This window comes from Monodelphis domestica, chromosome 4 (assembly GCF_027887165.1).
Source record: "Monodelphis domestica isolate mMonDom1 chromosome 4, mMonDom1.pri, whole genome shotgun sequence".
Taxonomy (NCBI): Eukaryota; Metazoa; Chordata; class Mammalia; order Didelphimorphia; family Didelphidae; genus Monodelphis; species Monodelphis domestica.
In genome coordinates, this window is record NC_077230.1 from 88,452,889 (window position 1) to 88,477,721 (window position 24,833).

General features: G+C 42.7%; 1 protein-coding gene across 2 annotated transcripts in view; it reads right to left on the bottom strand.

Moving 5' to 3' along the window:
• The window catches only part of ADCY5 (adenylate cyclase 5), a 263,134-nt gene that overhangs the window by 15,567 nt on the left and 222,734 nt on the right, over positions 1-24,833 (bottom strand). For both annotated transcript variants that reach the window (XM_056793545.1, XM_056793544.1), the window contains exons 11-17: positions 23,235-23,332; positions 19,923-20,010; positions 9,783-9,899; positions 7,931-8,095; positions 4,748-4,923; positions 3,516-3,548; positions 1,155-1,287 (exon numbers count right to left, since the gene is read on the bottom strand). In XM_056793545.1, coding sequence (XP_056649523.1) covers positions 1,155-1,287; positions 3,516-3,548; positions 4,748-4,923; positions 7,931-8,095; positions 9,783-9,899; positions 19,923-20,010; positions 23,235-23,332 — 810 coding nt within the window. The remainder of the gene's footprint in view (positions 1-1,154; positions 1,288-3,515; positions 3,549-4,747; positions 4,924-7,930; positions 8,096-9,782; positions 9,900-19,922; positions 20,011-23,234; positions 23,333-24,833) is intronic.

The window sequence follows — 24,833 nt, forward strand, 5'->3', positions numbered from 1 at the left end:
CAGGAATGGGCCGAGGGGCTCTCGGATGGGGCGCCGGCCCTGGAAGTTATTGTCAGGAACGAATTCTCAGCTCAGAATGGATGCAGGCTCTTATTATCATCGATTCAGAGCTAGGAAGGACTTCAGAATCCACCAGCATTTTATATAGGGGAACCGAGGGTTAAAGGTCCAAAGTCAGTTGTATCAGTGGCAGGATGCACGCACAGCACTCAATACAGCAGCCTCCTAAATGGTGTTCCTGCCTCCACTATCCTTTCTCTTTGACCCAATTACATACCCAATGCTCTTTTTTTTTAACCCTTACCTTTGATCTTAGAATCAATACTATGTATTGGTTCTAAGGCAGAAGAGCAGTAAGGGCTGGACAATGGGGGCCAAGTGACTTGTCCAGGGTCACACAACTAGGAAGTAAGGCCAGTTTGAACCCAGAACTTCTCATCTCTAGGCCCAGCTCTCAAACCATTGAGCCACCTTGCTGCTTCCCAGATTCATATTTGTATGTATAATATTGAACATGCCATCTCATTGTTTAGAGACTTCCTGTGGCTTCCCTCCGCCTATCTGATAAAATGCCTCAGCCTGGCGTTCAAGGCTTTCCACTGTTCTGTAATCTGTCCTACATCCAGTCTCAACTAGGTTCCTTGACCTCTCAGACGTGCGTGCTTTTGTTCACGCCTCTCCACCTTTTATTGCATAAATACGGTTATCCATCCTTTGCTTTGGCTCACATCGTCCCTCTTCCATGAAGTCTTCCCTGACCTCTCCTTCCTTCTTCTCCTCTCCCAGGAGATGCAGGTCAGGGTGGACTCTCGGGAATGTTTATGTAGAGCCATGATGATGGGTGAGCTCCCACCGAGTTCTGGCAGTGTGGTACGGAGCCTTCCCATAATCCTCTTCATTCCCGGAAAATCGGGGACAGGCCCTGCCAGGACCCAGTTTGCAGAAAGGAAGATGAGGGTAGGAAACGGTTTACCCAGCAGCCTCTGCCCTGCACCTAACCGAATTATCTAGGGAGCAAAGGACCCAGGCTTTGTGCCCCGACGGCACAGCTCCTGAGTTAGATACAGGCTGGATACCGTTACATAACCCCTATTTCCCCAGTCATGTCTTCCTCCTTCCCCAGAGTGCCAGAAACCGGGAGGAGCCCCACCTACCTGCAGTTTCCAGAGGAAGTCTAGCCGGGCCGTGGACTCCACCTGCTGGGCATGAAGGTACAAAGCCAGCACAAAGACGGAGATGATGATGGGCGTCATGATCTTCAGGGCCACCTTCGTCACATGCTCAGGGCTGTAGGCAGAAAGAGACACGAGCCTGGAACTCGCTCTGGAGTGGAGGCTGGCTTTCTCCATCCCATGCCCTCTGCCAATGCACTCTGCTCTTCCCCTTCCATAAGATAGCGTCCACCAAACCACCAGACTTCAAATAACTCTTTGTCGCCTCTCCCTCCCTCTTCTCCTTTCTCTTCCCCTCTTTTCCTCTCTCTCTCTCTGTCTCTCTCTCCCTCTCCCCCCTCTCTGTCTCTGTCTCTGTCTGTCTGTCTCTCCCTCTCTCCCCCTCTCCCTCCCTCCCTCCCTCCCTCTCTCTCTGTCTGTCTCTCCCTCTCCCCCCTCTCTGTCTCTGTCTCTCTGTCTGTCTGTCTCTCCCTCTCCCCCTCTCTGTCTCTGTCTCTCTGTCTGTCTGTCTCCCTCCCTCCCTCCCCCTCTCCTCCCTCCCTCCCTCTCTCTCTCTCTCTCTCTCTCTCTCTCTCTCTCTCTCTCTCTCTCTCTCTCTCTCTCTCCCCTCTCTGTCTCTGTCTCTCTGTCTGTCTGTCTCTCCCTCTCCCCCCTCTCTGTCTCTGTCTCTCTGTCTGTCTGTCTCCCTCCCTCCCTCCCCCTCTCCTCCCTCCCTCTCTCTCTCTCTCTCTCTCTCTCCCTCTCCCCCCTCTCTGTCTCTGTCTCTCTGTCTGTCTGTCTCTCCCTCTCCCCCCTCTCTGTCTCTGTCTCTCTGTCTGTCTGTCTCCCTCCCTCCCTCCCCCTCTCCTCCCTCCCTCCCTCTCTCTCTCTCTCTCTCTCTCTCTCTCTCTCTCCCTCTCCCCCCCTCTCTGTCTCTGTCTCTCTGTCTGTCTGTCTCTCCCTCTCCTCCCTCTCTGTCTCTGTCTCTCTGTCTGTCTGTCTCCCTCCCTCCCTCCCCCTCTCCTCCCTCCCTCCCTCCCTCTCTCTCTCTCTCTCTCTCTGTCTCTGTCTCTGTCTCTCTCTCTCTCTCTCTCTCTCTCTCTCTCTCTCTCTCTCTCTCTCTCTCTCTCTCCCTCTCCCCCCTCTCTGTCTCTGTCTCTCTGTCTGTCTCCCTCCCTCCCTCTCTCTCTCTCTCTCTCTCTCTCTCTCTCTCTCTCTCTCTGTCTGTCTGTCTCTCTCTCTGTCTCTCTCTCTCTCTCCCCCTCTACCCCCCCCCCTCTCGGCCTATGTCTCCCTCATTTCTTTCTCTCCCCTTCCCACCCCTCCTTCTCTATCTCTCTCTTTTTCTCTCTCTCCTCCTCTTTTTCTCCCCCTCTCTCTTCTCTCTTCTCTCTTCCCCTTCTCTCCTCTCTTTCTCTCCTTCTCCCTCTCCTCCCTACCACAGTACTGTGTTCTCTATTACATTGGAAGCTTCCTCAGGGCAGTGACAGCATCTTCTCAATTCAGCTTTATTTCATAGTATCCAAGTATCTAAATAATACTGGAAGGAGCTTCATAGGCCATCTAGTTCACCCCCTCCCCCTCATTTTCCTGGTGAGCAAACAAGCTCAGGACATTTAAATCACTCGTCCATGAGCCCTTAAGTAGCTTTCTGGAATGTTGGTGGATTTTGATGATCCAAGATCTCATTGCCCTTTAAGATAATGTATAATTATATATATATATATATATAATATAAGATATAATTATGTATATTATATATAATATAAGATAATGTAGAAATAATGGTAATTAAAATTTTAAAATAATTTAAATTCTTGCAAAAGGTTCCTTGGTGGACATTTATAAAACTGGGTTTCAGAACCTCTACTACTTGGATAAATCACTTTCTGAGCCATCTGCCCAGCTGCATCCTTCCAAGCTCACCCTTGTTAACTCATACCAGTCTACATGTATCTTACTGATGGCTCATCCTCTGAGTTTCCTGGAATCTGAAATGAGGCACTGTGGCTTCATAGAGAGCACCAGCTGTTTGATTAACCTGCTATCTGACCTTGGGAAAATACCTTTAAGATCCTAGGCCTGGAGCTGGAGGGGATCCTAAAGGGACCTGAGTCCATTCCTTCATTTTAGAGATTGAAAACTGGCCCAGATAAGTTAAGTGACTTATCAAAGAGAACATAGGTAGCCAGTCATCATCAGAGGTGGAATTCAAACCCAGGTCTTCTCCAGAGATGCTGTTCCATGCTGATCTCCCAGGTCTCCTCTAGAGATTCTCTGTGATAATGTCTCCTCTCTCCTTTGTAGCGTCCTACTTATTCTGGATGCCCTCTCCATGTAAATGAATAATAAGTATTGACTCACCACTGCGTCGTTCCATTGTTGTTGGAGAAATCACTGGAATGAGAAGCCAGAGAAAGCCTGAGTCAGTGATGCAGCATTTCTGAGGGCTGGATCTTATTCTCTAGCATGTCCTTCTATTCACAATATGCCCACTATTTTGTCCCCCTCATCGCAGGGCCACACTGGAAAGCTCAGAAGATATCCTTGTCAACTATGTGCAACACCCACATTTTCTTTCTTTTTCTTTTTTTAATAATAATTTTTTTATTCAGCACCTCCTTCCCCTCCCCATGCCATAGAAAGCACCATCTGGCAAAATACATATATCTTTGGTGTTTCCACTTCTCAGTTCATTTTCTGGAGGTTATTCTTCAAATATGAAATCTGTAGCTGTGTATGCTCCCTTGTTTCTGACTTATGCCACTCTTTATTATCTCATGCAATTCTTTCCAAATTTTTTAAAAATTCATCTGCTCATTGATTTTTATGATGCAGTACTATTCCATCCCCACCGTATGCCACAATTTGTTTAGTCATTCCCCCAATGATGGACATCTCCTTGATTTCCGGTTCTTTGCCACCACAAGGAGAGGGAGGGCTGCAATAAATATTGGGCATCGCAGGTTCTTTTCCTTTTTCCGATCTCCTTGGGAAACAGACCCAGCCATAATATTGCTAGACACAGCCACATTTTCCAAGCTACACTAGAGACAAATACTGCCTGATACTTGCCCAGTGGCTGTGGTCATACCAGAGAAGAAGTCTGAAGTGTTTCGTTTATAGGATATTCACAGTACCTTATATGCATTTATGAGTTATTAAACTTTAAAAATTACCCCTATATTTTGTGTATCATCTGTCGGTTTTCACATTCTTTTTTAAAGCTTTCATTTTTTTACCTATTTTAACTTTAAAAAAGAAAGTGTGTATATTTATGGTATTAAAAGATAAAATGTTGCTGTTGAACTATATTATACTATATTTATGCAGTTCTGAGTTTCTAAACCTATTCTTTGTTGTCTCCTGGTCTTTATGTGTCATCTGCTGCTTCTGCAAAACTCCCTAAAAATTCCCACTTCATTTCTTCTGCCAACCCACGATATATTGAAACCGTGATGGGGGAATGGAAACCGTCATGATGGGGAAGGGATACCTGTAGTAACCTTCTGGCCCTGTCCATGGAGGGAGGGGAATGCAGGGTACGAATCCAGAGAGCATGGAGGTGCTGAGACCAATGACAACTGGCCACTTACATGACATTGGCTGTGACCAGCAAGTCAGCGTTGTCAAAGAGTGTGACCCCTGGCACCTCCACCATAAGTACATAGATGACCTCAATGGCCAGCATCAGCGCCAGCTTCCCGATGCAGCTGATCTGCAGGAACACGGAGCAGGCAAGCAGGCTGAGCAGGACACTGTAGGTAAAGTACTGGGGAGAAAAGGGGGGGGGGGTGGGAGGAGACAAAGGGGAAGCATCAGGTGTGGCTAAGGAGGCCCAGGGAAGCACAGATTTCTCTCCTACCCCCTGCTCTAACTGTGCTCTGGTCAAGAGAGTGCTGTCTCTCCAAACTGGCTCACTCCAAAGCCTGATGGGGCAGGGGGCATCAGAGCAGTGAGGAAGAAAGAGAGGGGAGGGATGGGGCCCCTTTTGGGGGAAGAAACATGCAAACCTTTTGTTATTCCAGAGTTAGTGCTAGGACGGTCTCAGCTGGCTCATGATTCCCAAGGTCCAGGCCACCATCTTCCTGCACCAAACTGAGGCTAAGAGAATGGCTCAGGGTAGAGGGAGCAGATGGTGGCAGTGGCTTAGAGGGTGAGCTCTCTCTCTCTCCTTACCTCTCCTATTCAATCTTCCTATCTTTATGTAGAAATGTCATATTTCGGGGGGAGCTGAATAACTGAGCCTCCTTGCTCCTCTAACAAAGCCCTTAGTGAGTGATAAGAAGAGGAGCTGGTGATCAGTGGAGCAGAAAGGGGAAGATGCTCTGTAGGATTCAGCCCAAGGGCCCATGCCTCCTTTATCCATTTGAGATGTATGGTAGTGACCCCTGAGTTAGTTACTGAGGTCCTGGACCTTTTACTCCTGATTTGGCTTGGTTTCTATAGCACCCCCTTTGTGTGATGGATAGTTCTTGACCTGAAGTCAGGAAGACTTGAATTCACATCCTTCCTCAGACACTTACTAGTTATGCCATGGTGGATATGTCATTTAATCTATTTCAGCCTTAGTGTTCTCATCCATAAAATGGGGATAATATTAATACCTACTTCACAGGGTTGTTGCGAGGTCCAAATAAGACTTTACATATGAAAAGTACTTTGCAAACCTTAAAGTGCTGTATAAATACAAGCTATTTCGTTTCCAACCAGATAGAGGGGGATGTTTTTGGTTCCACTATGAGGGCTCAAGGAGTTTCTTAGATAATGAGCTGACCAAGTGGATCTTCCACCCACTGTTGAGGTTGGCAATAGAGCCAAATTTCTCTTTGTTTTGCTCCATTTAGGATGGAGGTAAAGGGAACAGTCTGTCAGGACCCTCGACTGTGTCATCATGATGAAATCTGGGGCTCAGCCTGCTGTGTGGAGGGCATATCCAGCCTGCCAGAGGTAAGAGAACACAGGCTTTTGGCCCCATCGATCTCCCATTTATGAGGAGCCAGTGAGGCAGGTCCTGATGGATCCCAGGTTTCCGTCAGTTGCAACAATCATCAGGCTTACAGATTCCCTGGGTGAGGGGGCTGCAGGAGGGGGGGACCAGGAGAGGGAAAGAGGAGGAAAAATTAAAAATAGTCTCTAGTCATCAGCAAACACCTGTCAGGAAGTGGAAACCAGTCGGCTCTTTCCAGAGTTCTCAGTCCAGATGTGAGAAGAAACAGATAAACATCAGCCTGGAGAGGCAGCTGGGGGTGGGAGGAAGTTCAGAAATGGTGGGGGTGGGGGGATATGGGGATGGGGAAGAATCAAGCAGGGAGCCTGCCTTCCCATTGTTGTCTGATGGTTTGTGACCCTGAAGGAGAGAGGTAGGTGGAAAGAAAGGAACTTCGTCTCAAAGATCCAAGAGAAGAAGCATCTCAGAAAATAGAATACAGTTTGAGCACCAGGAGATCTGGGTTCTAGTCTAAGCTTTAAGCCTCATATGCTCTGTGACTTTAGATACATCCTGCTTCTTCCTAAGATTGACTTTAAAAAGCAAACCCATTCCAACTCTTTGGTTTTATTAGCATTGGGAACTCCTGGTGAGGAAAATCTCTCTATCAATGAAGATGAGCAGCTTCTCTGCTGCAGTATATAATCATTTTCATTTTAAACCCTGACCTTCCATATTAAATCCATACAGTGTATTGGTTACAAGGCAGAGAAGAGGTATGGGTTAGGCAATGGGGATTAAGTAACTTGCCCAGGGTCAATAGCTAGGAAAGAAAGTGTCTGAGGTCAGATTTGAATCCATGACCTCCCAGTTTCCAGGCCTGGCTCTCTATCCACTGAGCCACTTAGCTGCCCCCTTCAATATTTAGTCGAAAAGCTGCCTGGGGCATGGGGAGAATTACCATTTGTCTCCCAGGGTAGTGCCTGAATGAAGGAGGCAGTGATCATTCAGGCAGGATGAGGACTAGAGAGGGAGGCTCCCACCTTATCTTCCTAAATGAATAACTACTTCAATTCTGCCTGAGATTATTTCCCTTTCAATGTCTGGCCCTTCATTCTTGGGCTGTGTCACCCCATCAGTGCAGAAACCAAATACCCTGGGTTACTCTGCCACCGATCTCCCTTTGAGGGCCAAATCTGCCTATGAGAGCCAGTGGCCTAGACTGAGGAAACTTGGACTGGAATTCTGGCTCTGGGGCAACAGCTCGGTGACTTTGGGGACAAGAGAATTTAATTTCCATCTTCATTGTCCTCATCTGTAATAAGATCTTCTAACCTTCTTCACAGGGTGTTTTGAAGAAAGTCTTCTGAAAAAAATTTTTGGGATCAGACCTGTGATTTCTTTGGTATGAGGAAACTCCCTTTACCAATAGAGATGGGAATCTGCTCTGAAACTTAGGTGCCTGGGCTCCTGAGAGGGTAAATGACTTGTTTAGGGTCACAAAGCTGGCATGTGTCAGAGACAAGATTTGAACCAAGGTCTGACACCTTACTAGGTCCTTCTGCCTCTAAAGCCACAGTATTTCTCTCTACACTATAAACTTTGATTCTTATTGGTGTTAAAAACAACAATAGCTAGTATAAAACCTGATTTTCTTCTTGTTGTTGTTTTACTATATTTTCCGAGATTACAGAAGGTGAGGATGGGATGGGGAAGCACAGCAACCATGTCTTTTGGTCCCCTCCCCACAGGTCCCCTCAGCCTTCAGGTCCCTCTGCTTAGTCCTGACTCTTCCCTGACTTTGGATTTCTGCTCCCTTGCTCCTTCCCCCACTGATTCTCCAGGGTACCTCTGGAAAGTTGCAGTTGGGCAGGGGGTTGCCACAGAAGCCCTGCTCACTGCCCAGGCTGTAGTTGAAAGCTGACTCGCCCACATGGCAGGCATTGACATTGCTCACGGTGATGTTGTGCTCGTCCGCCAGGCAGCTGAACAGATCCACAGGGTTGCACATGAACTGGATGGAGAGAAGGAAACAGAGATGACAGAAGAGTCCCTTAGCCTGGGGTTCTAGAGGTAAGCAGGCTTACTCCCAGAAGCTGCAATGGGAAGACAACTTCCCCTGGACCTCTGAGTTTTCTCTGACTCCCTCGATCTTTGGGTTCCCTCCTCGGGGTGGCTGGGAGAAGAGGCCCATTCATCTGATTGTCCATACATCAGATCATAGTGGGAAGGGCTGAAATTATAAGAGCTGTGCTGAGCATATGGCCACAGCCATGCGTGACATCAACCCAGCAAGTATCCAGACACTAAGCTAGGTGCCAGGGATACAAAGAAAAACAATCTCTACTCTCAAGGTGCTTCCATTCTAATGGGGTGGGGAGAGGGGAAAAATGTGCATAGAAGAGGGAGAAATTGGTGCTGAGCCATTTATAGCCTGTGTAACGATGTGTCCAAAATCCTCCAAAGCTCAACTGAAAATTCCACATTGATTTGAATAAACATCCCTCACAAAAAAGGTCTCTTTTAAAGGAAAAATGTAGGCATATGCTGAAAAATAATTGTACAGATTGTTATATTTTACTTTAAGAAACCCTTATCTTTCATCTTAAAATCAATACTGTGTATTGGTTCCAAGGCAAAAGAGTGGTAAGAGCTAGGCAATTAGGGTTAAGTGACTTGCCCAGGGTCATACAGCTGGGAAGTGTCTGAGATTAGATTTGAACCCAGGACCTCCTGTCTCTAGGCCTGGCTCTCAATCCACCAAGTCACCCAACTGGCCCCAAATTGTTATATTAAAAATATTAGTGAAAGTTTTTTTTTTATATTTATATTTATTTATTACATATAATTATATAATGCTAAATAGAAATATTATTCATATTTTCCCATTGAAATAAATGTCTTATTAACTTTTATTATTAGAGATTTCTTTATTTTGGTCATTTTAATTGTTCTAACAGGTTTTAGAAAAGCTAAGTTTGAGAAGAAAAGAATGGACTTATATTCAGATCATTGAAATTATAGCTTAATTTTTTTAAATTCTTACCTTCTGTCTTAGGATCAATACTTTGTATTGGTTCTAAGGCAGAAGAGTAGTAAGGGCTAGGCAATGGGGGTGAAGGGACTTGCCCAGGGTCACCCAGCTAGGAAGTATCTGAGGTCAGATTTGAACTCAGGATCTCCTATCTCTGGGCCTGGCTCTTAATCCACTGAGCCACCCAGCTGCCTCCCTGTAGCTTAATTATTTGAAAATTAGCTTTCAGAACTGAGAGTAGGGCACTAAGTGGCTAGAAACAGAGATTCAAGGCTATTTGGTCTTAAGAATTCACTCCTGCATAGATAAAGTCCCTGTGGTTCTGCATAAGCAGGACCATCTTTTTTTTTTTTTTAAACCCTTACCTTCGGTCTTGGAATCAATACTGTTTATTGGTTCCAAGGCAGAAGAGTGGTAAGGGCTAGGCAATGGGGGTCAAGTGACTTGCCCAAGGTCACACAGCTGGGAAGTATCTGAGGCCAGATTTGAACCTAGGACCTCCCGTCTCTAGGCCTGACTCTCAATCCACTGAGCTACCCAGCTGCCCCCAAGCAAGACTATCCTAAGGAGGAGGAAGACCTTTTGCTGCTCTGGAGGAAGTCTTCTGTTCCCCATGCTTGCAGAGCTCTGACAGAAGAAGGCCATGGCGGCTGTGGGGACCACCTACCATGTTGACAAATGCAGACAGGAAAACCAGGATGATGGTGAAGACCCCAACTACAGTGCTGTTGGTCCTGGACTGGACGATCTTCCTAGAGAGAGTCTGCAGGGGTGCTGGGAAAAGCTGCCAGGGGTGTGAGGGAGATTGAGGTAGGGAAGGAGAGAGGGAAATGGAGTAAGAAGAGAAATAATGAGACTTGGATGGCTGCAGCCACACAGCACTATCATATTTCAGCAGATCCTTCCCCTCTCATGTTAGAAGAAGCAAGAGAAGGATCTTGCCTTGGGATACAGGTCTTGCTGAGCTTGGTCATCTTTCCAACAGTTCCAGCATGTCTAAATGTCTCTGATCATTAAGTCCTATGGAGATTCCAAATGTCTTGACTCCCCTTAGTTCCTGAGCTTGCTTGGCTCTCTGGGTTAGGAGATCTTTTGCACCCAATGCCTAGTTCTGTCTCTTGCTGCACTTCCCAGTTCTGCCACTAACTGGTTGGGTAGCCTCTGGCCAGAAGCCCTTTAACAGGTGGGAGTGATGTTTGTTTGTTTGTTTTCTGAAAATTTTATTTAATTAGTCAGTTTAGAATATTTTTCCTTGGTTACAAGTCATGGTCTTTCCCTCCCCTCCCCCACCTCCTCCTATAGCCAACATGCAATTCCATTGGTTTTTACATGTGTCATTGATCAAGACCCATTTCCATATTATTGATATTTGCACTAGGGTGATCCTTTAGAGTCTACTTTCCCAGTCATAGTCACATCAACCCATGTGATCAAGCAGTTGATTTTCTTCTGTGTTTCTCCTCCCACAGCGTTTCCTCTGAATGTGGATAGTGGTTTTTCCCATAGATTCCTCCTAGTTGTTCAGGATCACTGCCTTGCCACTAATGGAGAAGTCCATTACATTCAATTGTACCACAGCGTATCAGTCTCTGTGTACAATGTTCTCTTGGTTCTGCTCCTCTCACTCTGCATTAATTCCTGGAGGTCATTCCAGTTCATATGGAATTCCTCCACTTTATATTCCTTTGAGCCCAATAGTATTCCATCACCAACATATACCACAATTTGTTCAGACATTCCCCAATTGAAGGGCATCCCCTCATTTTCCAGTTTTTGGCCACCACAAAGAGCGCAGCTATGAATATTCTTGTACAAGTCTTTTTCCTTATTATCTCTTTGGGGTACAGACCCAGCAGTGCTATGGCTGGATGAAAGGGCAGACAGTCTTTTATCGCCCTTTGGGCATAGTTCCAAATTGCCCTCCAGAATGGTTGGATCAATTCACAACCCCACCAGCAATGACTAAGTGTCCCCACTTTGCCACATCCCCTCCAGCATTCATTACTTTCCTTTGCTGTCATGTTGGCCATTCTGCTAGTTGTGAGGTGATACCTCAGAGTTGTTTTGATCTGCATCTCTCTGATTATAAGAGATTTAGAACACTTTTTTGGGAGTGATGTTTTGGAATGAGTATGTGGCAGCATTTTACTTATTGCTCTGAAGTCCTCACCTCTCCTTCCTTTATAATGCATTGCTCCACCTCCTCCCGGATGTTGCTTACTCAGCTTAATAAATATAACCCTTCCAGATGCTTTTGCATACTCAGTTAAAGGTTTACTGAGGCATGCCACCTAACGGCAAAAGATAACTATTTTTGAAAAGGCTGATTCCAGTCAGGAGCCCTGCTTGAAGGTCACCAAAGAGCAGAGGATTTAGAGCTGAAAGGAGCTTTAGAGATCAGCCAGACCAAGCTAGTCATTTTACAGGGATTTGCACAGATGGGGTTAGGGACTGGAACTGTGGTATTGAGAACTCTAGATGAGAAAACTCCCTCCACTAATCGAGGCCAATACCTCATGTGATTTAGTGTCTTACCAAGAGCCCAGGGTCATATTGCTAGAATGGGCAGGAACTTGAACCTAGGCCTAGTTTAATAATGTTTTATTATTATAAATTAATTTTAGGCTGGATTTGTGTTTGTGTCATTTGTATGCACACTTAGTAGTCCTTTTGGGGACCTTCATATAATGTACACCCAAGTCCATGAGGTCAAATCTTTATTTGACTGCTTCTTGGAATAGGCTTTTAAAAAAATCCTTAGCTCCCATCTGTACTAGCGGGGGATCAGGAACCAAGTTTTGACAGGTAACTGAGAGGGAGGGAACAGATAAAGAGGAACACCACTTCCCTCTCAGGCAGAGCTGTCTCAAAGAAAATGGAATTGGATCTCTGACCAGAACTGAAGGGTAAGAGAAAATCCCCTTCAATCTCTGTTACTATTCTCTTCTTTTGCTGATTGATATCTATGATCCCCTTTAGTACATTGAAGAAGATGTCTGGTTCCTTAGTAAGTGAAAAGATCTATTTATTAGAGGACGGGTTTGGTATAATAGGTTAGGAACAAGCAAACAGGAAGTCCCTAATCTATTTTTCCACCTAGAGTGTCTTTAGGGGTTGAAGCTCAAGTCTAGGGACTAAGTCCCAGATGACCTTAGGATCTTTGTGTATTCAAGATGATGTATTTTCTTGAGACAGAGATATATTTTTTGAAGGAAATCTTCTGATGGATAGGCTATTGTCTTTCCAAAGGGAAAAAGTCTCTATCCAACAACTATAAAGACAGATGGTTAGTCTGGATCTCTTCAGTTCAACAAGGGATTTATAGCCAGATAAATTCAGTGAGTTTTGCTCCTTTCCTCCTCAGTTTAGAAGGAAAAGGGCTGTTTCCCCAACTGCACACCTGCTTTTCTTAGCTGGAGATTCCATTCCCATCCCCTGTTGGCAGCCAGAGTTCTATCTCCTCCTTGCATGAGGAAACACTGCAAAATCCAGTCCTTGTATTTCCTTAAGTATCTCTCTCTCTTCCACACATCTTAGAATCAATACTGAGCATTGGTGCCAAGGCAGAAGAGCTGTAAGAGTTAGGTTATGGGGTTAAGTGACTTGCCCACAGTCATATAGCTTAGAAGTGTCTAAAGCCAGATTTGAACTCAGGATCTCCCATCTCTAGGCCTTATTGTTAGTCCACTGAGCCTTTAGCTGCCTTGGAATAAGCTCTTAATAAACATTGTCAGATGAGGAAACTAAGGCCCAAATAGGGAGTATGACTTTCTCAAGTTCAAAGAGCCAGTAAGTAGAGCAGAGATTCATAACTGGGTCTAAATTCAGGGTTTTTTCAACTATACCAAACTGGAATGTATCTGTTTGTCATAAGGGACTCCACTGACAGAAAAGGAAGGACCAAATGATCATAGATTTAGAGTTGGAAGGAACCTTGGAGGCCATCTAGGTCAATCCCATCATTTTAGAGAGGAGGGAATAGTAGCCTAGAGAGTTGAAATAATTTGTACAAGATCTCACAGCCAGTAAGCATCAGAGATGGGATTTACTTTCCTATGTGGATTTTTTAAACCCTCACCTTCCACCTTGGAATCAATACTGTATATTGGTTCCAAGGCAGAAGAGTGGTAAGGGCTAGACAATGGGGGTCAAGGACTTCCCCAGGGTCACACAGCTAAGGCCAGATTTGAACCCAGGACCTCCTGTCTCTAGACCTGATTCTCAATCCACTAAGCCCCTCACTGCCCCCTTCTGTATGGGTTTTTAAAGCAACCTAGACTGTTCAAATTATTCCAACAGGATCCTTCTCAATCAGGAATTCTTAACATTTTTTTTTGGTGCCATGGACCCCTCGGACAGTCTGTGTGAAGGCGTACGGACCTCCTTTACAGAATAATGCTTTTCAATGCTTGAAATAAAATATATAGGATTGCAAAGGAAATAAATTGTATTGAAATAAATTTACCAAAATACTTAAAAAAAAAAACAGGTTCATAGAACCTTGGTTAAGAACATCTGTTCTAAACGAAAGCCAAGTTATTACCTAAATGCTTAATTAAAGTTTACTGTAGCAACCACATCAGGTTTGGAAACTGTATTTATTTGTGCTGTTTGTATGTACACTTAACACCCCACTGGGAGCCCCTTATATTCTCTATCGATACAGTATATTTTATTATCTTAAATAGAAGAAGTTTGTAGCTGCTGTACCTTTGTTTCTCTAGCAAATGGTTGGTGATTGCTGTGATTTATTTGATCAGCCCCTGGTCAGAAACTCAGCTCCCAATTAGAACCTTCTTCCCCTGAGAAACTCATTCAATCTGCTTTAGGACTAGGATCCACTTGAAGATTGAATTTCCACAAGTGCATTATGGAAAAAGGTGAGGCACATCCTGAGGTCCACAGGCTTAGGCATGTTTAGAGCACTTGCCAGAGTGGATGGGGGAGTGTTTAGTCTTCCTTGAGTCATCCCACCCCCATCTCCCCATCTCCTGTGAAAAGGAGGACTAAAGATGACCTAATTCTAGGAGTTTCAAGGGGTCAAGTCTGTGCCTGGATGCAAGTCCATCTGACCAGGCATCTGGTGGTCCAATGGATAGAACATTGGGTCTAGTGTCAGGAACACCCGAGTTCAAATTCAGCATCAGACATTTACTAGCTCTGTTCCTGTGGGCAATCATTTATTCTCTGTTTGCCTCATCTGTAAAATGGGGATCTTAATAGTCACTATCCTCCAAGGTTGTGGGATCAATTGAGATATTATTTATAAAGCACTTCTCATGATGCCTAGCACACAGTCAGTGCTTAATAAATAAATATTTATTTCCTATCTTTCTTCTTTCTCTCCTCTCAGTGTCCAACTTCCCATCCCAACATGTCCTCACTCCCTACTTCCAATCCTGATTGTTCTTCTCATGACCCTTTTTTCTAAGCCCCAGGAAAATGGCAATAGACCACCGTCCCTGTGTCCTCTTCTATTCCCCCATCTAAGTCTCAGCCGGGATTTCTTCAAACCAAGAACAAGAGCAAGGTGGTACGGTGAGGAACAACCAGAATAAAATGAACTTGATTGGGTCAGGGATATTTTTTCTTTTTTCTTCTCCTTTTTTGAAGTTAAGGGACGAGATCAAAGCATTTTTAAGTGCTACCTAGGGGCCTGGCATTGTGCCAAGCACTTTACAAATATCTCATTTGATTGTTGGCTTAACCAACAATAAAAAAGATAAATATTTCCATATACAAAGTAAAATAGGAAAAGAGGATTGTATATGAAGCCATCAATCTCTATTACATACAGTTTGCTTTTTCTGTGGAAGAATATGATAAATTTAACATGCTCTTTTCAAACCTGACATGCTTGTGTTTCCTATGTTCTATTTTATGCATTTTTAAAAAATGCCTCAGTCACTAAGGGATTATTTTGAAACAGAAAAGTATAGTGAACAGTATGCCAGACTCCAAGCTAGAAAGATCCTGGGTCTGAATCTTTCCTCAGACATTCTTACTGCGTGACCCTGGGCAAGTCACCTACACATTTGGGGCCATACTTCGGTCATCTACAAAATGAGGAGTTTGGGCTCCATATCTTTTCCAGCTCTAAATTTATAATCATTTGATCCTCTCAAAGAATATTAGAAAGTATGTAGATTAAGGTCCAGCTTGAACTTAGAATTTCACTAGTTTTCTTTTCTTTTTTTTGAAAAAAATTTTTTGAATTTCTGTAACAGTCTTATTAAAAAATGAGTTAGAGTTCAACTCAAAGATGTTTTTTTAAAGACCTTTTTCATGATGTTGTGTTTTGACAGCATTAAGCATAAATCAGTTAAGGCTGTGTACTTTTGAGGAAGGAAGTCTGCATGATGAGTTGCTTGTTATTTTCAAGTGTACATCAATGGTTCTGTGAAATGGATGAACAGAATTCTAACATGTGGTCCTTCCTGTATTTGTGAGAACCACAAACCCACTGATGCCGTCTCATCCTGAGGAATCCTCATCTATATCTTTCTAGAAATCCTTTGTGGGAAATACAATTCAATTGCGCAGGTATTTACTAAGTGCTTACTATGTGCTAGCTACTGAGTGTATTTCAGAGGATCTATGTTCTCAGTGGCATGAGTACTCGCTCTTACAGTGTTGATTTTAACCATTTATACCTTCTCTTAGTACCAGGAACATTCTAGAATTTCCTCCAGCATGAATAATTGTGTCTCGCATGCCATGGGCATATGGCCTCTGAAACTATAACGATTGTCTTAAATCAAAAAAGTTATTAGAATAAATGTGGAAAATGTAGCCATTAATAATGTGGATGCTGAAGCTACTTAATTTCAATTGTACTTCTTGACTTAGTACCTATGCTCTCCCAAGGGGGAGGTAGCACTTAGAGATCAGTGGTGCTCTAGGATTGTCCATTTGTTATTTCTTATTCTTTATTTTTTTTTTAAATCTTTATGTTCCACCTTAGAATTAATATTGTTTATTGGTTCTAAGGCAGAAGAGTGGTAAGGGCTAGGCAATGGGGGTTAAGTGACTTTCTCACGGTCATACAGCTAGGAAGTATCTAAGGCCAGATTTGAACCCAGGACCTCTTGTCTCTCAATTCACTGAGCCACCCAGCTGCCCCTTGCTATCTCTTATTCTTGATAAATAACTGAGTCACCTCCTTTTCTAGTCCTTTATGTCTTTGATGACCACTTTTTCATTCCTTTTTATACATGTTCTTGTTGGAAATATGCTTCAGCCTGTTATGCCTATCATACATCATCCTTTTGAGTCACCTGTGATTCAGATTCTTCTGAGATCCTGGTGTTCTGCAAGTCACAGCCATATAGCATTACCAGGATGATTAGTAGATACATGGCATTTTAGAGCAGTAAGCAGCTTAAGGCTATGGAAAGCATCGCACAATTTACCAAATTTGATCCTCCTAACTAATTCTGGACCTTGCAAATTGTCCATTGTGAATCTTGAAATTTCTCAGACTTGTGAATGTTAAAAAATTCCCCATTGGGGAATTATCCATTGGGACAACTCCCTATCAGGGACCATTCCCCATCTAAAATGTGAGAACTCTACTTAGATCAGAAATGGGAGGACCTCTACTCCACCAGTACTTAGGACTGCTTTAGGGGAGAAAATTCCTTGCTGAACAATGAGAAATGCTTACACCCATACTTAAGCCATGCCTATTTTTAGAATTAATACAATAGGATGCTAAGTATCTATAAAGGTCAGGCAACTTGTGAATTTACATGGAGCAAAGAGGTGAAAACTTACTCAGAAGTTTTTCTGGTTCAAACTTACTAAAAGGATTATTCGACTCAGCTGTGTTTTTTCTGGTTCAAACTTACTAAAGGGATTAGTCGACTCAGCTGTGAATTCAGAATGGGCTGTCCTTTAGAAAACATCTATTGTGATTGGTAGATGGAAGAGCTTAGGGGAGGTGACATAGGAGAAAACCCCCTATATAAGAAAAAGGAATCTCTTGAGACAAGATCTTGAGAGACAGGCTCTAAGGAGGGTCTCTTGAGAAAAATCTCTTGAAGGACAATCTCTAAGGAGGTCTCTCAAGGGAGGCTGACTCTGGCTGGAACTCCCTCTGGGGAGACTCTGTCCCTCTGAATCCTTGCTTGGACAAATCTTATGGTGAGTGATTAAGGACTGACTGGCTTCTCTCTTAAGGCTTAGGCCTGGGTTGGCCAGGGCTGCCCTGGGCTGGCCTATTCTTTTCTCATTAATTCCTTTTCTCTCTTTCTTTAATTCCTCATTGTATTATTAATTAAAATCTCTATAAAACCCAATTGACTTGGGTATATTCATAATTGGGAATATTTCCCTGGCAACCACCTTATATTTGATTTAAAACAAGATACTGTAGTGAAAACATATTTTCTGCGGTCACAATTTACTCACCCACTCTTATATCTATCACAATTTATATCTTCCACTATCTTTCTCACTACAGTTTCAACCTCAACTATTTTAACTATTACAGTTTAACTATTTTAAATATAATACCACCTAGAGCACCTGTCCAAGATATACATACTGGTGCACTGATTCCATGGTTCTGGGGAGAAGAGCTAAATCAATCTCTATTGAGCAGCCATGAATTTCAATGAGGAGAGCTCCTCTTTTCCTATTCTTTGACCCCTTGGGTTCCATGTAATCAGCACAATGCCATCTGAAAACAGGAACCTCTGGAGAACTCTGCCACTAATCAAGAATTCTCTTTCTGCTTGAACTGTGCACAGAACTTTCTCCATGACACTGGTGAATACCTTACGTGAAGCCTTGCTTGATCTGTTTCCCAACAGATCATTAGACAGTCATTCCATGGTTGTAGTTTATCATGGAATATTCCATGATCTTAACATATTCATAGAAGACACTTTGTTTGAGGAGACCCTTCAAGGCTGCATTCTGCTCTAAGTTCATTTTTATGGGGAAGAATGAAGAAGAAACAATAGACACAATTGAATCATATACTCTCTACATCTCAGCATATATATTTTATACCTCTCAGTCAAATTTCAGATGTGCAAAAGGTTTAAATAATGGGAATGCTGAGCAGTTGTTCATTATGTATCTGGAAGAAGAAATAAGCAAATGAGATATATAATATGAGATAAATGATATGAGACAAATGAGAACAATGGTATGTCAAGAGAATTGGGATATACTCCTAGTGTTGAGAATCAACAAGAATCAAAACAAGAATCAAAAGAACTTTCTGACAGCGAAGGAAGTGAAAATTTGGAATTATTCACTAGAGGATGCAAATGGGAGTCCTTCCCTATTGGTTTGTTATTTTTAAAGAAAGGAATATACTGAGATATAATTACTGAATGGCCAAAAGCAAAAGGGAGGATCTTTTGCAGTGATAATGTCACAGTGTCCCTCCCTAGATTTTTAAACTAGAGAAATGGATGGAGAAGTGCCTAAGGACAAGAAAGGTTGGGGGCTGGGATGAGTTGGAGTTCTTTATAGCTGGTCTTACCCTGTTGTTCCCACCAGGGCCTGAGTGATTTAACTCTAGGACTCTGGTGGAAGAGGATGCTTACCAGAGGGTATCTATCTCTCCTCAGAAACAAAAAGAAAAAGGTTTATAATTCATAAGGGATAGGAAGGATAGATGGCCCTGGATTCTTGTGACCTCAGAGTTGTTGCCCAGATGATAAGAATAGATAACATTTACATATCACTTTAAGGTGGGAGTTTACAAGTTCTGGCATAGAGAGGGAATGATATGGTAATAGAGAAGAAAAGGAAGGAATTTGGAGAGAACTAGATACCATAGCAGGAATAGATATATTTTTAATTTACTCGTATTTCCCTTTCCCTTTTCCGTTGCCTAGACTGGCAGTCTTGGGGTTAAGAAATGAATCTTTGGAGGGGGGGAGCCAGAGAAAGGAAAGTAGTGGGAATGGAACAACAACAACAAAAAAGATTTTTAGAAATGACCAGAAGGCATTTGTGCTAGGGAGTTGTCCCACCAAGGGGCCCAAATGTACAGTGGAAACAAAATGCTGTTAAAAGAGCCCTGGAGTGCTGGGTTCTTGTAAAGGTGATACCATTGACCAAGTGGGCGAGCTAGGCAAGTAATTTCCTCCTCCCTGGAACTCACTCCTCATCTGTAAAATCTGAGGATCAGACAAGATAGTGACTAATGTCCCTTCCAGCTTTAATTTTTGATTCCATAAATAGATGGTCTCTAAGTTCCCTTTCAACTTTGTATTCTTTCAGACTATGTGACATGGGGACTATGTATGGCAAATTGGTGGTTTTTAAGATAGTTTTATACATGTACTTTTGGAACTTTCCCTTTTATTTCCCACTAAGTTTGAAGGATCAAAGCTTGCCAGCCCCTGCCCATGACAAGTCCATTGAAAATATCATTCCTTCATCATTTATGACACATGAAAATTTGGCCCAGATGGGTCCAAAAGAAGAGACAGAAGTGATATCTTCTTGTTCAAGTCCACATCTGCTATCTTTACAAATTGGCATATGTTAAAATATCATGGCTTCCCTGTCTCCCCACCTCTCAACCTTGTGATCATGATCCTTGATAATGACAACCACAGATGTGTGACCACAATGCTGTTTGCTACTTCACGTGCTCTGTCCTAAGAATAATACTGAATCTCAGAAAATACCAGCTCCAGGAAGTAGGGATAGATACTGGAAACACCCCTGTGCCCAGCAAACTAGCACCAGGGCTTTCTCTGATTTCCCTTCAGTTGCTTCAAAGACATTATAGATTCTTGAGTAAAAAAGAGGTCATCAAGGAAGCTTGTTCACTCACCTTCACACAGGAGTAGATCACAGAGACAAATACCACCATGGTCAACAGCAGGAAACACGTCAGATAGAAACCCAGCATAAACATGGAGCTGGAAGCAAAGAGAAAAAGTTGAAAAGATTACTGGACAGACTGGTAAAAAGAACTAAGTTTCCCTTCGGTAAAGTGGGAAAGGGCAATTACTCTGACTTCCAGGGGATAGGTGAGTTCCATATCTAGGGGCATCAGGAAGCTGGCTTCTAAAAGGAAGCTCCTCTGTAGCCTTGTGGCAATTAGGCTATTCAGAGAGGTCTTGTCTAGTGCAAGGAGAAGAACATATATACATTATAAATTTAAAAGAACAACTATGGACCCTAGTTTTTTTCTTCTGGATCCAAAATTCTGAACAAAAAATAGGTAGAAATTTGGGATGATTTCTAGGACAATTCTGACAGAGACAGAGTTTACACCATTTTTTCTGAATGTACTTTGGGATGATCACTAAGGTTCAAACTCAGACTCACAAATGGATTCACAAAATATCTCCTCCCATAAAAAATGTTTTTTTCCCTTTCTCAAAATTTACTCAGATTTCTGTTAAATTTCCTAATCACTGAGAAGCAGTAAAAGCTGGGGCAGCAAGGTGGCTCAATGAATAGAGACCAAGGCCTGGAGTCAGGAGTTCCTGGGTTCAAATCTGGCTTCAGACACTTTTTAGATGTGTGATCTTGGGAAAGTCACTTGACCCCATTTGTCTAGCACTTGCTCCTCTGACTCAGAGCTGTTACTAAGCTAGAAAGTAAAAAAAAAAAAAGCAAAAACCTAGAGAAAACTAGGACCTAGATTTTCAATATTTTAGCTATTACTTGCTCAATTTTTATTCTTACCTTAATTTCATCAGTCATAAACGCATTTATAAAGTATATATTATATACCATGCACTGTTAGGTATTGGGAACGTAGAGACAAAAACAAAATACTTCCTGCCCTCAAGATGCTTACATTCTAGGGAGAGATGAGGAGATACAACATGTACACATAAGTAAATACAAAATATATACAAAGTAAACCAGCTAGGTGGTGTAGTGAATAGAACACTGGGTTTGGAATCAAGAAGATTCAAATCTGACCTTAGACACTTACTAGTTGTGTGACCCTAGGCAAGTCATTGAACCCAGTTTGCCTTATTTACTCATCTATAAGATGAACTGGAGAAGGAAATGGCAAATCATTCCATTTTCTTTGCCAAGAAAACTCCAAATGGGGTCATGAAGAATCAAACATGACTGAAATGACTCAATGATAACAAAATTAAAAACTAACAGTGAGGAGAGGGGGTAGAAAGGACCAAATAACCAGGGAATCAGGAGAAGCATCATAGAGGAAGTGGCATCTGAGCTAAGCCTTGAAGAGGTCTAGGGCTCTAAAAAGAATTTGCATAATGGAGACAGCCCAGTCAAAGTCAAAGGGAAATGCTGTGTGTGAGGAGTGGCTAGTAGTCCTGTTTGTCTGGAATGTTTGCTTTATTTATTCTTCCCTTAAAATAGGTAGAAGTAGCTTTCCTTGACTTCACAAGAAATTACAAAAATTAAGGTTGGATTTTTAAAAATCTAGCTGTTTTTGGAAATGTATCACACTGTCTCACACCTAGAGTCTTTGGGTGGATTCTGCTGGCATCTGTCCATGGTGCTAGTGTACAGACTAGACCCACATATCCATGGGGAAGACTAAGGATCTGTGAAATCCATCTCCTTTAATTGTCTCCTAATTCCTATAATGGGTGAAAATAATATTTCTTCTTTCCTGTCCCTGTCCAATTTCTAAGAAATACTATTTTCATTTTCCACTTTATTCACAGCCTTTTCAACAGAGAATAGCCTATGGGTTTGAGCTCTCCATCCTCCCTTCTCCCTGTCCCTTTTCAAGGGAAATCGCAGTTATTGGTGATGGATACTAGTCTGACTGTGCTTGCGGGAGTCCCCAGGGAGGGAAAATAATGGTAGCAAGTGAATTTCATTTTTGAATTATCAGTCTCTCCACCTGGGTGTGCAAAAACAAACAAAAAACCTTTAATACCTTTAAAGTCTTCTGAAATTCCTTCTCTTTCAATAACACAAGATTGAGCCTAGAGAAGTTAAGTGCTGTTTGCTGGATTAAAGGAAAATGAAAGCCTCACAAGGGAACGTGAATACTCAGCAGGCATTCAAGCCAGGTATTTATTCCAGCCTCCTCCAAGTGCCTGCACTTAACTGTCTTAAACCAACATGCCAAGGGGAAAAAGAAATTCTTCATTACAGAGAAAGAAATGCTTTCTAAAGTGGCTTTTTAAGCTTCCCTAGAGGGGAGATTTGTGAGAGAGTAACTTCGTTCATCTCTAGAGTTATCAGAGGATAAAATAACATCTGCACAACTTAGAAACTGAGGCAACCCAATCCATTGATCTGTGTTACTGCAGACACAGATAAAGGTTATTGGAATAATTAATGATAAACAATTATTCACAATAGGGAGGACTTAAAATGCATATGAAATACTGCCTTATCTTACAGTTTACTTATTTCCCCCTGAGGTTTTTGATCACACCAGGCACCAGTGACTTCATTTTGGTATAGACAAATATGGAAACAATGAGCCACCACACTGAGTGTATGTCCATTAATGAAGTGACAAATATTTAGTGTGACTAGATGCACATAAAGTGCTTGGATAAAGTGCTGGCATTTTAACCAACCCATCACAACTCAGACATCAGTGTTTCCTCCTTTTAAAGAATCTACATTGAGAAACCTTTCACTCAACTCCATGAAGCTCCATGCTCTCTCTCCTTACCTCCTAGGTTCACAGACTTAGACCTGGAAGGGACCTTAATGGCCATCAGATTCAACCCTCATTTTCTAGATGAGAAACTGAGGTTCAGAAAGATGAAGCCATTTGCCCTGGGTCACACAACTAGTAAATGCCTGAGGCAAGATTCTAACTCAGGTCTTGAAAGTCCAATACTAGTCCCTGTACCTCTTAGCTGTCATATGATTATATCATAAAATAAAAAATTTTAAACTTTTGCTTTCTGTCTTAGTAACAACTCTAAGGCAGAAGTAAAGACTAGGCAAATGGGGTTAAATGACTTGCCCACACAGTTAGAAAGTATCCGAGGTCAAATTTGAACCCAGATCCTCCTGACTCCAAGCCTAGCACACTCTCCACTGTGCTACCTCATAAGGTAAATCTTGTTCTGTACCTAAATTTTATTTTGTTGGTTAGAGAAACAAGTGTCCCTTACATTCTGAGATCTAGGATGCTTTCAACCAAGAAGAGTAGGGCAGAGGAAGTACTCACTGTGGCATGATGGTGATCTGGACAAAGCAGATGAAGAGGAAGACAAGGGAGGCACAGGCCACGTAGGCACCGAAGCGGTCATCCACCTGCTTGGAGTACTGATAGGAGGAAAGGGAGAAGTTTGGAAAGGCATCTGGAATGCAGAATCAGTTAGCACTGACTTCATCATTCACTCTGAGTCCTTCTTGGGCTTCATCAGCTTACACAGACAGTCTTTCATGACAGGGTTAATGCCTTAGTAACACCACCAGATGGGGAAACCAACCCAGACTGGGGGGGTAGGTATGAGGGGGAAAAAGGGAGGAATTATTCCCAAATGACTTAGAACTTATAATTCTTATTACTTTGTGTAAGTCCTGAAGGCACTCTACACTATACCCACAAGTAGAAAGTCTTGGATCAAAGAAGTAAAATTGTCCAGTGTGACCTCTGACAGGTTACTCCTTTTCTGAGCCTCAGTTTCCCCATCCATAAAATGAGTCTGTTGAATTAGATGATTTCTAAAGTAAAGTTCCTTTTGCCTCTAATATTTTACTAGTATTTAAACTACCCTCTCTGAGAGAAGCAGTGTGGCTCAGTTGGTAGAGAGCTAGCCTCTGAGTCAGGAAGACCCAAGACCTTTCTCAAAAACACACTGGCTGTGTGGCCCTGGGCAAATCAATTAACCCCTAATTGCCCCCAGGCAATTCCAAGGCTTATAAGTGGCACTGTAGACTTTCATCTAAACTGAGAGATTTAGTATTTTTTTTTTAGATAGAGCATTTTTCTCAATGAAAATTTATCATATCAACAAAATAATAATTTGGGGCCAAAAAATAATTTATGACTGATTCACCAACAGAAATGTAAAGGTTTTTCCTGCCATTCAAAATTGTCTCTCTTGGTCCAGATTCAATGCCCTTTCTGCAGCTCTAGATCACACTATCCGTTTAGACCATCATACCACCACATCATTCAATTCTCCTCTCTTCTCACTGTCACCTACCCCTGGGACCCACATAGGACTCATCTTCCTGCGTGTACCAGGAAGAGAAGGGTAATCCCTGAGTCCAAGTATTTGGGGGAAAGTAACAGGGGATTTCTGACTTTTCCCTCTTGGGGAGTACTTTATTCTCCAACAGTCACATAAGAGTAAAACAAAACAAACTCATGGATGGGAAGAGCCAGGAGCAGTTCCAGCTCGTGGCTTAGAAAACAGTGACAATCCACAGGGCCTCTAAAGCCTGTTTCCTCAGAATTTATTCCTCTTGCTCATTTTCCTCTGTTCATTTGTTTTCTCCAGCCAACTCCTGGTGATCGGCATGAATAAGGCTAATTCCTATTTTTAGTCACTGTCCCTCTCTGGGCTAAACTGTCTCATCTGTAAAATATGGGAATTGAATTAGTTGATCCCCAAGGTCCATTCCAGCTCTAATACTCTGGGATTCTATGATTAATTATAAAAATATAATTGACATTTATGTGACACTTGGCCTTTTCAAAGCTGTTATTTAATTAGATCTTTACAACCACCCTGTGAGGTAGAGCAGGTATTTTACCCAGTTTATAGAAGAAGCAACAGAGGGCAGAAGAGGTTAAGTGACTTATCCTCAAATCACA